At 41.3% G+C, this 13,409-nt stretch overlaps 1 protein-coding gene across 1 annotated transcript; it reads right to left on the bottom strand.

Annotated features, from left to right (window-relative positions):
* Positions 1–1,011: 1,011 nt before the first annotated feature.
* Positions 1,012–12,645, bottom strand: LOC127372199 (eukaryotic translation initiation factor 4B-like). Its single transcript, XM_051415687.1, is given in 16 exon segments — positions 1,012–2,161; positions 2,467–2,539; positions 3,022–3,091; positions 3,094–3,150; positions 4,583–4,620; positions 4,800–5,061; positions 5,476–5,564; positions 5,793–6,093; positions 6,379–6,558; positions 6,780–6,893; positions 7,355–7,498; positions 7,644–7,698; positions 7,929–8,045; positions 8,575–8,780; positions 10,548–10,688; positions 12,616–12,645. Coding segments are annotated over 16 exon segments (1,938 nt in total). The 5' UTR covers positions 12,629–12,645; the 3' UTR covers positions 1,012–2,083.
* Between the last annotated feature and the right edge of the window lie 764 nt (positions 12,646–13,409).

Here is a 13,409-nt window from a genome sequence, read left to right as displayed (position 1 = left end):
GCTGTCAAATAAATGAGTACAATATGAGACTGCATAAAATGAAAATACTCAATCACTTTGAAAGTGTACTTGATTTATGTACAAAGTGTGTACACACACTACACAGAACTATGCTGAATGTACACAATAACAGGAACAATTGTACTTATCCGTAATATTTGTTCTCCTAGATGATTTGTTTCTAATTTTCATTACTGCTGCCACCATTCACAGAAACGTAAATATAAAAAGCAAAGGGCCTTTTGTAGTTTGTGTAATTGTAATGTGGACAACATAAGACCTCATGTTTACTGTCTACAGGCAGTTGATACTAAACACTGAGTCAGCATTTCTCTGTCTTATGCTTTTACGATGAGTGACCACTTCAGTATAAACAATATTCACTAAGATGCCTTGTGAAAATAACACAGGGCTGATTTTGTTTGTAACAGATAATGAACCTGAAAACTGCTGTGCCACTGCTGAATTTCAACATACACAAACTCTTTCAGGAGTAATTATTATATGGTACCTCAAACACTTGGAAATCTACATTAGAGGGTATTTTGCTAGCTGTTCACCATTCCTTCTGTCAGTCTCTGGTATGCTGATGTTCACTGAAAAGAGTGCCTGAGGGTCTAGAGTACTACTGTCTTACAGAAAAGTGGGTGCCCTCTGTGTGTGTGTGTGTGGGTTGTGAAGCACAGCAGGATCTTAACCAGCTGCCACCAGGAGTCCAGTGCTCAACAGGGGGTCGAGACTGAAGAAATACTGTGGTAACCGTCTGCCTCTCAGACCACACCAGGAGAACAGAAAAAATACTTTGTTGTTGCACATAAAAGTGATACATCTGAGGATGCAACTCGCAATCCTGCGACTGACCGGTTCATTTAAACTGCCACGCTGTCACAAGAGCGCGTATAGGGCCTAGTCGGGTTAACAAAGGCAGTAAAGAGGAGCTGCAGTTTGGCTACGAGGCGCTCGACCCGCAGCTTGAATCCCTCCAGAAATGCATACAATGACGACATACTATTTAAATGTACATAATGACCCCAATTTATTGCAAATTGGAAGACAGGTTCATGTAATCTCATGGAAATCCTCACTCTACTAAAGCCAACTCCAGACTTTCCCCAAATATTTGTATTCCCCACTTCAGGAAGAGTGAAGGATTTAGACAGCTGTTGAGGATGTTTCAGATGACTGGAAACGACCATTATGAGCCTTTAATTGGTTTGATTATTTCATCAGAGGGTGTAGAAATAGAGAGACATCTGTACAATGATTAGGGATGATGGTAATGGCACTGGATTCTCTGAGTGAGAATCGTGTAGCGTCTGTTTTTCCTTTCAGTCTCATACACAAGTCACTCCTGCAATAATGTAGTCTATGTGTTACAGTCCTCTCTTGTAATTCTGTGAATCAGTTTAGAACTAATTCAATCAATAGTGCACACATGATTGACAAATGTTTTTAAATTAGTAACCAGCCTCAGCAATCAGGACTGTTGGTACTGGAAGACAGGATTTTCTTGACTAATTTCCATAAATAAATTTGATTTGAGAGGTTGATTTAAAATAATTCTAATACCAAATTACTTACTAATGAATAAAAAGGGCTTATAATTAATAGTTATGCATTTAATCTAAGAATTAAGTCAATCAGTCAAAAGTTGATATAAAAAACAAACAACTTACTAAACCACATTGTGTCATATAAGCCAACCTCACCACACCTGTGATCCACAAATATACAAATTGATTTTTTTCCCCACTTTTTCCATTTATTTATTACAATTAATTCAATTTTATCCATCACTTTGTCATGTCAGCTACTCCTTTTTTCCATTTAAAACAAGTCCAGTATGCGACTATTCTTTAGAACCTGAATAGTCTTGAAGGTGGGGCAGGGGAGGGAGGATGGGTGGGTGTTTTGAAAGTAAAGGACAGGTTTGAAGGAGGAAAGAAGGGAGGGAGTTTTGTCCTCCCTCCCAGGAGCCTCTTCCACGTGAGGAGTTTTTTCATAAGCTATGTGAGATTATTTATTTTTTTCTGCGGTCTTCGTTTTCTCCTCGTCTTTCAGGCCTCATCTCGTTATTTTCTTTCTAGTCTACGTCCTCCGCGTCGTCTCCTTGGTCTCCGTCCATTAGCAAAGCGGCGTACTTACTGGCTGAGCTGAACTTCTGAAAAAAAACAACAAGAAAATACACCTTGGATCGGTACAGTAGCTTTGGATGCTAAACAAATAAAGCGTAGACAGGAGAGAGAAAAGATGTCATCTTTCTCAAGGAACAAGAAACAACATTAGGGACAATGATTCTGTGACCTGGGCTGTTGTTTAAGAAAAGCAGAAAAAAAGGATGTTTTTAAAAACTAATGTACGGGGGGAGCTGAGGTAAAATGACTTGAGACTTTAGGGAAACCCTTTAATGAAGAGTAATTTTGGTGACATCAAAGTCTCACTAAACCTTGGCAGTGAAGGACTTACGGGGGTTGGGGTTTCTTCGAATTTCTTTGGCTCTGGGGGTGGTCTGGAGTCTCGGTCTCTTCTGTTATCCTTTCTACAATCAGAATTAACACCCAGATTAAAATGTATCGGCAGGTCTCAGCGCTAGAAAGTTAACCCTTGCTATGAATCCTTAAAACACAGCTAACAACAGAAACTAAAGGAGCACAAACTATGCTCATTTGCATCATCTGAAAATTAACATCTACAAGCTACTTGGCACCCAGTTCACACTGTGCACAATCCTCAGTTTCAGAAGAAAAACATCAAATAAAATTCAGAAATATCCCAAATTTCAGTAGTAACTTATGTGGTACTCTTGATGTTTTGATCATGATGACAATGGCAATTGTAACCAGCTGGTGTAAAAAAGATAAAGCATTAAAACGTGCACACCAGAAATCATGGTGTCCACAACACAAGGAGCAATGAATCATCAGTTGTGTAACTGAGCATAGGCCAGTCTTTACAGATGCCCAGTAAATGTCCTCCCTGTCTCATTAACAACTTTGGAGCTGCTAGCTTTGGATGGCTGACCTGTCTGCCTCCTTTCTTCGGTCTCTGTTGGACCCCTCTCCTCGGCCCCGCCCTGCTCCAGGCCCTGCAGGCCCCCTCGTGCCCGCGGGGGCCCCCGGTCCCGACGCACACCGTCAGCCTTGTTCTCATCTTAAATAAGAAGCCAGACAGATGAGTGAAGGGAGGTTGGTGGACTTTTACAGTAGACTACACTCACAACACACTGCAGCATAAAAAGCCACTGGGTTGGATTCAAAACGTGTTAGTCACTGATGGAGGGCCAAATGAGAGGTGCACAACTGTTTGAATGCAAGCCAAGCTTGTACACTGGAACTCAGCACCTTTCAATTTGATAGTGTCTTGAAATTTATGCCAAAAGTCTCCAAAGCAAAAAAGAAAGAAAGAAAGAAAGAAAGAAAAGTCCTCTACTGATACAGCACTGTTGACAATGTAGGTATTCGATGTTTTCAGGTTTGGTCAGATTGCTGGAGTCTGAACCTGAGATCTATTTATTTTTTGACACTTTGATACAGACTAATGTGAGACATATTTTTGTGCTCCCCTTGTAATGAATCCACTCTCCGCAGGAAGATGAGCTCATGAGCTGCTCCTATCAGACACATTCTCACTTTACCAAATATGTCCATTACGTTACAGATGCGAAGCAGTGTGAAAAGTAAGGATAACACAGCTGCTCTCGCACATCCTCTTGTAAGTGAGCTAGTCTTGATGAAAAATACTGGATGTACAATAGTGAACTGACTTCCAGTCTGTATAGTGGATTAATTAAAAACCCCAGATCCATTTTCGGGCAAACCTCAGTTGCCTTTTCTGGACCACACAGAAGTTTGAAACCACTTCAATATCAAATTTAAGAATCATCACAGAAGAATAAGAGGTTGCAAATGGACTTGCATTGAGGCTCTAGAGATGGCAGTGCCAGTTGGTCCGTAAGTCAAACACTTCCAAGGTCCAGAAATAATTATCTAAAGGAAAAAGGATTGAATGGACTGCCATGAAATACAGTTCATGGACTCCAGGAGATGAATCCTAATGAATTCTCATCTGATAAAATCTGAGATTAATGCTGATGTTTAACATACTCACTATATGTTGTGCAATAACAGTAGTTGTGGTCATGAATGTAAACATGCTAACATTAGCTGTTAGCTTAAAGCATAAGGAGAAGCTGAAGCTAATGAAAGCCGAGCCTAGTCTGATAATGTAGAGCCAAGCCTCGTTAAGAGTCTAATATGTCCTAAATTGGCCACCGTAAAGAGGATAAGTAGTTTTGATTAAAAAGGTAAAAACATGGCCTGTCCACTAGCACCAAACTTGGCATTTCGCCTCACTAGTGAAAATTATTTCACCCATCCACCAGTTGAATTTTTTTCTGGGTAACAACCTTTACAGTCTCACAGGGTTGCTAATGTGACTTAAAGTTTTGCTCAAATTAAAAAATTGATTGTCACATATTCTTGGGATGTATGCAACCGTTTGTTTACATAAATGTCTTCCTTCTTCAGTTGTGTTTTTTTTTTTGTCGAGGTTTGTTTTATGCCAAGCACTCAGTAGGCCTCACCTCTTCCAGATCCTCTTTCATCTGCAGAACTTGGGGAGCTAAAGAGAAAGTGAGAACAATCAGGGACAGGTATACAAAACACATGAAAGTTAAACTTTTCTACAAGCTCATTCTAGGTGTGAAAACGTTGTCCAATTATTTGATTGTTTATGTTTCTGAGCAGTGTGTTCCTGAAAGGCGTCCTAACATACAGCATATGTCCTGCTTGTGTTCTCACCTGAGCTTTGGAGGAGCTGAACCACCTGTGGAGACAGGAGAGACGGGAGGTCGTCCATCGCCATCACTAGAGCCTGTGCTGGCTGCACTTCTCTTAGCCCAGACGTTCTCCTTGGGAGGAGGTGCAGGCATCACCTTCAGTGGCTCCTTAGGGGAGCTGATAGGGGGGGGCTGTGGGGATGTCCCAGGGGAGGAAGGCTCACCTTCTCTCCCACTGAAAACCTCATTATCCCCAGAGCGCTCACTATCTCGACACCGGGACCCTGGTTGGGAAAACCCACACGTTGTTTCTTACTGCTTTTACATCATTGAGGATTATTTTACAGAACTTTTACCACTTGATGAGATATTCACCATTTTTAGTTTGTCTTGGTTGTTTTGTCAAAAGAATGGTTTTATTGCTCCAAGTGCAGGAGGAAGCATTTTTGAGATAACTGAGACACAATAAAAAAAACGTTTTAACAAACAGCTTTGGATGCTTTACAAGGTTGCGTGATTGTTGTGCGACTGAAAGAACACAGGTCCCAAATGAAAATTGTGTGTTGATTAAAAGAAAGACACAGAAATTTGATACAGTAACTCAGAGACGTAAACTTGCCTCTTCAGGTTTACAGGGAGAAACCACATCCCCGAAGGCAAGCTATGTCAAAATGAAATTAAATGCAACAGTATCTCACCTCTTCCAGAAGTGCTTCCTTGCTGTGAAGACTCACTTCCTGTGCGAGATCGCTCAGCAGGAGGTTCCTCATTGCGCCAGCTTGGATCCCTTAAAACAATAACAAAAAAGCTTACATAGGCCTGCAAACTGCAGTGAGATGAAAAAACTGTGTTTTCAGCACTGTTGCAAAAACTATATTAAAGCATAAATAACTTTAACTCCTCCTAAAATAGGGATTATTATTTTAAAACTGTACTTTGACTTCATAAATAACAAATTAAGTAGCCACCAACTCATCAAAAAGTTAGTTATAGACCATCCATGTAAACCACTGACCTGTCTCGCATCTTTCTGTCAGGTCCCCGGCCTTTGTCCTCTTCCAGCTGCCTCTGCAGCCTCTCTTCCTGTTTCTTCAGCCTCTCTTCTACCTCCCTCTCCTTGGCTGCTGTGTCAACCGGCTTTGCCGCTCCAAAGATGGATGAGGCCCTGCTGCCGGAGCTTGGAGCTGCAGCTGGGGAAGTACCACCGCCGCCGCCACCACCACCACCACTGCTGCCGCCGCCACCGCCGCCACTACCTTCTTCCTCCTTGGGCACGCTACGGGGCTTAAGGTTCAACTTGGGTCTCTGCTGAGGAGCTGGTGTGAAAACAGAAAAGGATATCTTAGATTTCTCCTAAGGGGGATCAATAAAGGAACATCTTATCTAATAATATTAATATGGAGTGGGGTAGCTCTGAAAATGTGAAAATGTCAACACACTAAGCAACTTTTAACTTTACATCATAGAAATTTATTGAATTTGTGTTATATACACACACACTGATATCTGTGCCAATCTCCATCATTCAAATAACCTTATTTGAGATGATCCGTTGATAAATAGTGCTGACCAGATGCAGTATTTATTTATTGAACTCTCACCTCTATCATCACGCCTCTCATCACGCCTCTCATCCCGTCTCTCGTAGCGGTCTTCACGTTCGCCATAGCGATCCCTGTCCCCATAACGATCACTGCTACCCCGACTATCATCATAATCGCGACGGAAGCCACTGCCAAAGGCACGACGACCTCCACCACTACCACCACGAGAGTCAAAACCTAGAAGGGTGGCAGGAGGACAGGAAAGAAAACTGGTAAGAGATAAAAATGGGAGTAAAGGTCGCAGCAGAGAGATCAGGGAGTCATGTAAGCCAATGATTAGTTTACAATGGGCACGTTGTAGATTACTTTGATTTTATGATCAGGAAGCTAAACAACTGCTGATACAGACAAGTGGATCTAAATCCCAACACGGGGCCCAAACAAGCAGAATAACACACCTCCTCTATCAAAATCTCTGCGGTCCCTGTCATCATAGCGATCCCGGTAGCGGTCTCTTCCTCCATCATAGCGGTCATTGTCCCGCCTTGGCGCATCGTAACGGTCCCGTGATCCTGCAAGAATTGTAATAAAATAACGATGATGTTTCAATATAGAATTCCTCTGCTAATGACTGTTTGAGAAAACAGAAAACAACATCAAATAAGGAATAAGGAAGGAATAAATGCAACAATTTTGGCAGTAAAAATCAACATTTTGATAAAGAATATATAAATAGCACTTATGGCATGTTTTACAAATAAAAATCTCGCCATTATCACAACCCTGAAACTAAATCAGGGAATATTTACACCTTAGTGTCTGGACCACAAGTCCACTTTTGAATACTTAGCTTTCCTTTACAAATTTTTTCAACTAATAATCTCCTTGGACAGGAAAGTAATGTCTGTTTTATCCTAGTTAGTATTACTGGTGTCATTCAGAGCCTTAGAAAAAGGTCCCTTCTATAATTCTATTTCTGATAACAGTAATAAGTATGGATGCTGAAGCAAGAACAACGGCAAGTCTGACTCACTCTCCCCAAAGGCATCATCTCTCCTGGGAGGTCCTTCATCAGCGTCTGCACTGGGTCGAGCCCTCCAGTCACTGTCTGTCTTGTCAGGACCCATGTCCGACATCCTTCCACCCCTGTCCCTGCCCATAGAGCCACCGTCTCTCTCTGAGGTGTAAAGAAAAAGAAGATGAGATGTACAAAGTTGAAAGACATACTTCTAAATGCTAAATTACAATAAAAGGCAGAGAGGAGCACTGCAATGTTGCACTAGCGGCCAGATGAAGTTAAAGCAAAAAAGTTAACAACGTACCTTTATCATTGGACTGGTCTGCAATATCCACACGGATCCTTCGGTTTCCAAGGTTCTGTTAGTAATACAGAGAGTTGACAGTTAGCGATCCCTCTTTACATTTTTATGTGATAGAGAAACTGACTATCTAAAAAGCTTTGCCATTTTATGCAGTGAGGCAAGATTTCATTGTGCAAATCAGCTACAGCTAAAGTTGAACATTTCATATGTTAGTTCGGTTCCAGGTGTTAAAGTAAAAATGCAAAACGTAAAAAGCACAAAAAAGGTCATATTGCGTCCCCTCACCTCCTCGTTAAGACTGAGAGCCCTCAGTAGGGAATCCACATCATCAAATTCAGCATAGCCAAAGCCCTTCAGCCTCTCGGGGTTACTGGGCTCTCGAGGCAGACGCACTGCACTGATCTGAGATGAACATATTCAACACTGTTAAGTTCAGCCAAACAAGATAAGGAGAAACAAAGAGTAGTATGCAAATGAAAAATATGAAAGAAAATGGGTTGACTTTGGGATGGAGGAAATGCCAGATGAGAATATTTTTCATCAATTTCTGCCCTAACCCTCAACAAGCAGGTGAACAGGTGAGGAATGAGACAGGAACTGTTCAAGGGAACTGAAGTGTGACAAATCAGTCAAGGCAGAGGCTTGTGTGTTTCAGATGACTGAATTGTTTTTGTGTTACTGAAACAGAACTCTGACCAGCTTGGCTTTTTTAGGAAGCTGTGTTATGTGAAAAAGATTTTTTTTTTTTAAATCCAACATTTAAATTACAGATGTGACTAAATATTGAGACTGATTAGCTTGACACTTGTCACTTAAGGTCCACTGTTTGTGTTGCATTGAAAAACAAAAAGCTGCAGTAGTGTAACCACCAAGTACTATGTGTTATATCCCATATACTGCGTGTGTGAGTGTGTGTGCTTGCTAAACCTACTGCCAAACCGCGGAAGAAGTCTTTGATCGAGTCCTCAGTGACATCATAAGGTAGGTTGCCCAGGAAGGCCGTGTAAGGCGGGCTGCGGGGCAGTCGGGCACGATCAATATTGGGTTCACGAGCTGAGCGAGGTGCTGTGGGCAGGATGGACCGGTCAATGGGTGGTGCCCGGTAGCTATCCTCCTCCGTGTGCCATGAAGTCGAAACTGGGGAGATGAGAAATGGAAGATTTTCAAACAAATACCAACTTAAAACTTCTTTTCAGTTACTGAACAACAACCGCTTATTTTCTCTTTGACACTCAGTTCTTCATATCTTGCAGTAGTTTTATTCTGACAGAAAAAAGCAAAAGGAAACAAAAACTTCACATGAATCAATTATGATGGAAAATATATGCATCTCACATATCAGCATCCGAATACATACAGGACAAACCAGCAAAAGCCAAACGTACATTCAAAAGTGTGACAAATAGGTACTTCTGACAGGAAACCCTTTTTATGTACCTTTAGTTCAGCAGACACGCAAATGTTCTGACAGGAGTGCATTAATTATGATGTGTATTGTAGTATGTAGTACTGTACATAAAGTAGTATACTGTAGTTACTGTTCTGTAAGGCAGATATTAATGGTTCCAATAGTCAGTACTTGATCTGACACTAACAAAAAACCTTGGAATATTGGAATAAAATAAAAAGATATTAAAAAGATGAGGTTGTCGAGTCTGATTCTCAGGTTGTCAAATACCAACGCTTTGACAACCCATTTGCTGTGAGCGGCTTTGTTTCCCCATTTACCCCAAAGCGTCTGTATTTTACAACCTGGGAATTAGACTGAACACTCAACTATCTTTCTCCAGAATGACTTACTCTCCCTTTAAGTATTGGGAATGAAACAACCCAGAAAAGTCATTAAGTACTTCTTTGGCACCTTTTTTTTGCCTTATGCAAAGAGAACTACCCAAACATCACGCGACAACAAGTGATAATGTGATGTGTTGCTGCTGGGAAACAGGAGAACACAAAATTTGAAACGTGAGGTTCAGCACCACAAATCTGACAAAAACATCTGTAGATGCATCATGCAAAGGAATATGACAAAGTTAAACAAGCCACAAAGGAAAACCAGCAAAGAGCATAAGAAACTGAATCCAGAGTGCAATTGTTCAGCACTGATAATGGAATAAATAACCCTATTGAACAATTGATAAGATGGAGTTCTAATGATTCATTTAACATCCAAGGCCCCATCCTCATTATCCAACTTCTATTTAATACTCAAAGTGGCCATCACAACTCTGTACAAGGGAGTTAGTGAATTCCTTTCAAAAACACTTGGAAACCAGTGCAGTGGCAAGTTTACAGTTGTTATATGGAGCTCAATCATGACCAACGTAATTACTAAATCTAAAAGAAACAGCTGCAAAAAGCAGTGCTGCAGGCTGAAAAGATTCATAGTAAACTGCAGCAGTTTGGCAAAGCGTGGTCATGTTGTTATTTAGAAGTATCAGTTTAACAATTTATGTGCCATGGCTATAGACAGCCATCTTAGGCAAAATGCATTTAAAGGGTGTAGTTTACATTAAGAACAAACGAGCATTGCCCTCGTCAAAGCAGACACTCAACACTGTGATATTAGAACTGGAAAACTGGTGTTAAGCTGCCCCTACATAGCAGCCTGACTTTTTATTACTTCTACATACCTTAATAAGACCTCAGAAAGATCAATACAGCTCTGCTGCAACACATTTACATGTAAAACAAAGACGCAGTTGCTCATTTCACATTCAGTCAAGCATCCAACCACAAATGTTGATGCGCCACCAGTTTGACTGCATTCTTCAATGCATTTCTTCCAACTCAACCAAGAGACAACCCGATCGATAAGTGAGATAATACTGATTTTACTATTAGACGAAAAAATGAAAGACAAATGCAAGGTATGCAATATAAAGACTTCAAATGTGTGCTCACCATCGCCGTCCAGGTCGTCAGTCTCATCTGCCCAGCTGGTGGACTTGGCCGGGTAGCTGGGGGGCGCATTGTTGCCTCCACTGTCCTCTGCCAGGAAGTCAGTCAGAGTGAGGGTCTTCCCCTTCTTATTCTTCTTCTTAGCTAAAGGGAAGATGAAAACAGTAGAGTCAGCCATGGAAGAAAGTAATGGCATCTCAGTAGGAAGTCTTTCTTCCTACTGTCGTCCATTTTCTTCATTAAAAGAAGAAAGAAATTATATCCATTAAATAGTCAATAAATGTACCTTTGATAGAGTTTTTTTAAGCTATAGATCACTAGAAAGACAAACACACATTCAGTTTGGGAATAGTGCCAGATGTTACAGATGGCGTGTAAGAACTTGGTAATTACAGTCAAAACTGGCTTTTATTACAACTTATATTTTACTAAATGTAGTTATTAAAGCAGTGAAATGCTGTGCCACTGAAGGATTCATTCCTTAAAAACACCAACACAACAACAGTCTGGGTTTTTAAGAGACCCGTGTGTGTGCATCCACTCATGCAGGCAGCTGCATCTCTGCGCAGACAAACACTATTTGTAGTGCACGATGCTGTCCAGTCAAATAAGGGGATATCAATGTGTGAGACACTACAAAAACACTGACTTATTTTGCTATATGAAAGTAAACACAAAGGGAGTGGCCTGCCTGTACAACCGTCACTGTGCAGCAGGCCAGAAAAGGCAGGACCACTGGGCTGCCCATTCGCTGCCCTTTCCAAGGAATGTACATCAGGAGCATGAATAAATGAGTCATGTATCCATTGCAGTACATCCCTCATGCTACCTCTTTGTATGGCAAACAGTTGCCAGTTGCATCACACAGCTCATTTCATAGAGCAGGTCTGGTTTGTTTTGGTCTTAGGCAGAAAAAAGGGGAGCAACAAAGCTGGCTGTGAGCTTTATTGTGAAAATCCCAGGTGTCAGGACATTCTTTACACACATCGTTACAAAAACCTACACACATACAGAGAGCAAAACAGGCGGCTTACAGCTGTTTCCCACTGCATAATGCTCAGTCATTGTTTACAATTAACAGGCCTTACTAACTGGCCTTGACTGCTTGTGCCCTCTAAACCCCCCCCAAAAAAAAAAAAAAAAAAAAAAAAAAAAAAAAAAAATCATCTGCTGCCTGTTAGGTAGCTTTCTTAGCGCTCAGCACTAATGTGACATTAGCAAGCTAGGAGCTGCTACAATAGCACAATAACTGCGAGGGCCAACAGTTAACTATTAGGCTAAACCCGCAGGTTGTTTGCTAACTACGTAGGTCCTTTTGTCTTTATGCCTATGCGGGCTTAGTCAGCAAAGGACTGCTGACGGGGGAAGTATCCCTGCTTAGCTGGCTAGGTTTTACGGCCTAGCTCACGTCGCAGCGCCAAGATCCAAGTGCGCCATCACCGGAGCGAGACTTGGCCGGCCGGATGGGACGGCACGAAGTTGAGAAGCTGCCAGGGAAGTGTTTAACATGCGACCCAGCGGGCTCAGCTGCCCCGTTTTATCAAACGCCGATACCCGGGAGCAAGGCTGCACACGTGGGGAGACTCCTCGGGCTGCCCGGACTTCTCGGCCCAACCCCTCCTCCTCGAAACGCGCTTGCGCCCGATGCTTATCTGCTCTGAGCGCCACGGCGAGCCCCGCTACGGACATACAATGTGCCAGCTCTGCACGCAGTTAGAAACATTTCATAACACGGCACACAATGTCCAATACATGAAATACCGTATAACCCCGAAAGCGGGAAGCCCTAACGCCGCGAAATGACTATTCATAGGAAAAGACCGCATGTAATCTGTAGGTTAAAAATTCAGATTGTGCAAGTCGTTGCTTCGTTCATTCGCCTTCCACCAGCAGTTGCGTCTTTACCGGCCCAAAACAACCGACGAACCTATTTATAGACGCCAGACAACGACGCCAATCAACAAGACGAGGCATTAACAATACCCAAACTTAATGTTTTTAATTAAATCGATGTATAAACCGCTGAAATCCTCCCCAACCGACCCAGATCGTTCACCCTCATAAACCTCACCTGACGCCGCCATGTTGGAGAGCGAGTTCGTAGTAGTTCCCGGATGAAGGCGTCAGAGGTTTATTATCGGGAGCGCGCATCGGCGTTCACGGGCCTGTCTCCTCCCTTGTTTGCGTACTCACATCTGCTTAAGTTGACTACAGTGACTGTTACCTTCTTTTCACTAGGTTTTTATCATATCTGTCACTCAACTACATTAACGTTAGCTTTAACTCTCACGGTTGTTCATTTATTTATCTTTTATAGTCTCCAAATATAGATAGATAGATAGATAGATAGATAGATAGATAGACTTTATTAATCCCCGGAGGGAAATTGGGTCGTCATAGCAGCCAGGTACATTAAAATACAATAAAATACAATAGAATAAAATACAACAATAGAATAAAATACTTTTAGAAAAGATAAAAAAAGATAAATAGATAGATAAGGTGCAATGAGTTGTAGTTGCAAGATGGTGGTAATAGTACTGATGACATGATGGTAGTGTTAATGTTAATAACAGTATATAATAATAACAGCATATAATGATAATATTAATAATATTTATAATCATATAATAATAATATGTATATATAATATGATGACTGAACAGATATACATGTATACACATAGATAATATACATCTATATTGATATGATGTAAACATGTGTCATATATTCAGCCTGTGCAAGGTGTGTGTATATACATACTGTAATATATATACACAATATATGATATGATATATAGCATATGTATAATAGATACTTGACTATACAAGAAGATATACATACATTAGATAATATCTTATTGTT

This window comes from Dicentrarchus labrax, unplaced genomic scaffold, assembly GCF_905237075.1.
Source record: "Dicentrarchus labrax unplaced genomic scaffold, dlabrax2021, whole genome shotgun sequence".
Taxonomy (NCBI): Eukaryota; Metazoa; Chordata; class Actinopteri; family Moronidae; genus Dicentrarchus; species Dicentrarchus labrax.
Note: the sequence above shows the minus strand (reverse complement) of the source record. Positions and strands in the feature narration are given on the sequence as shown.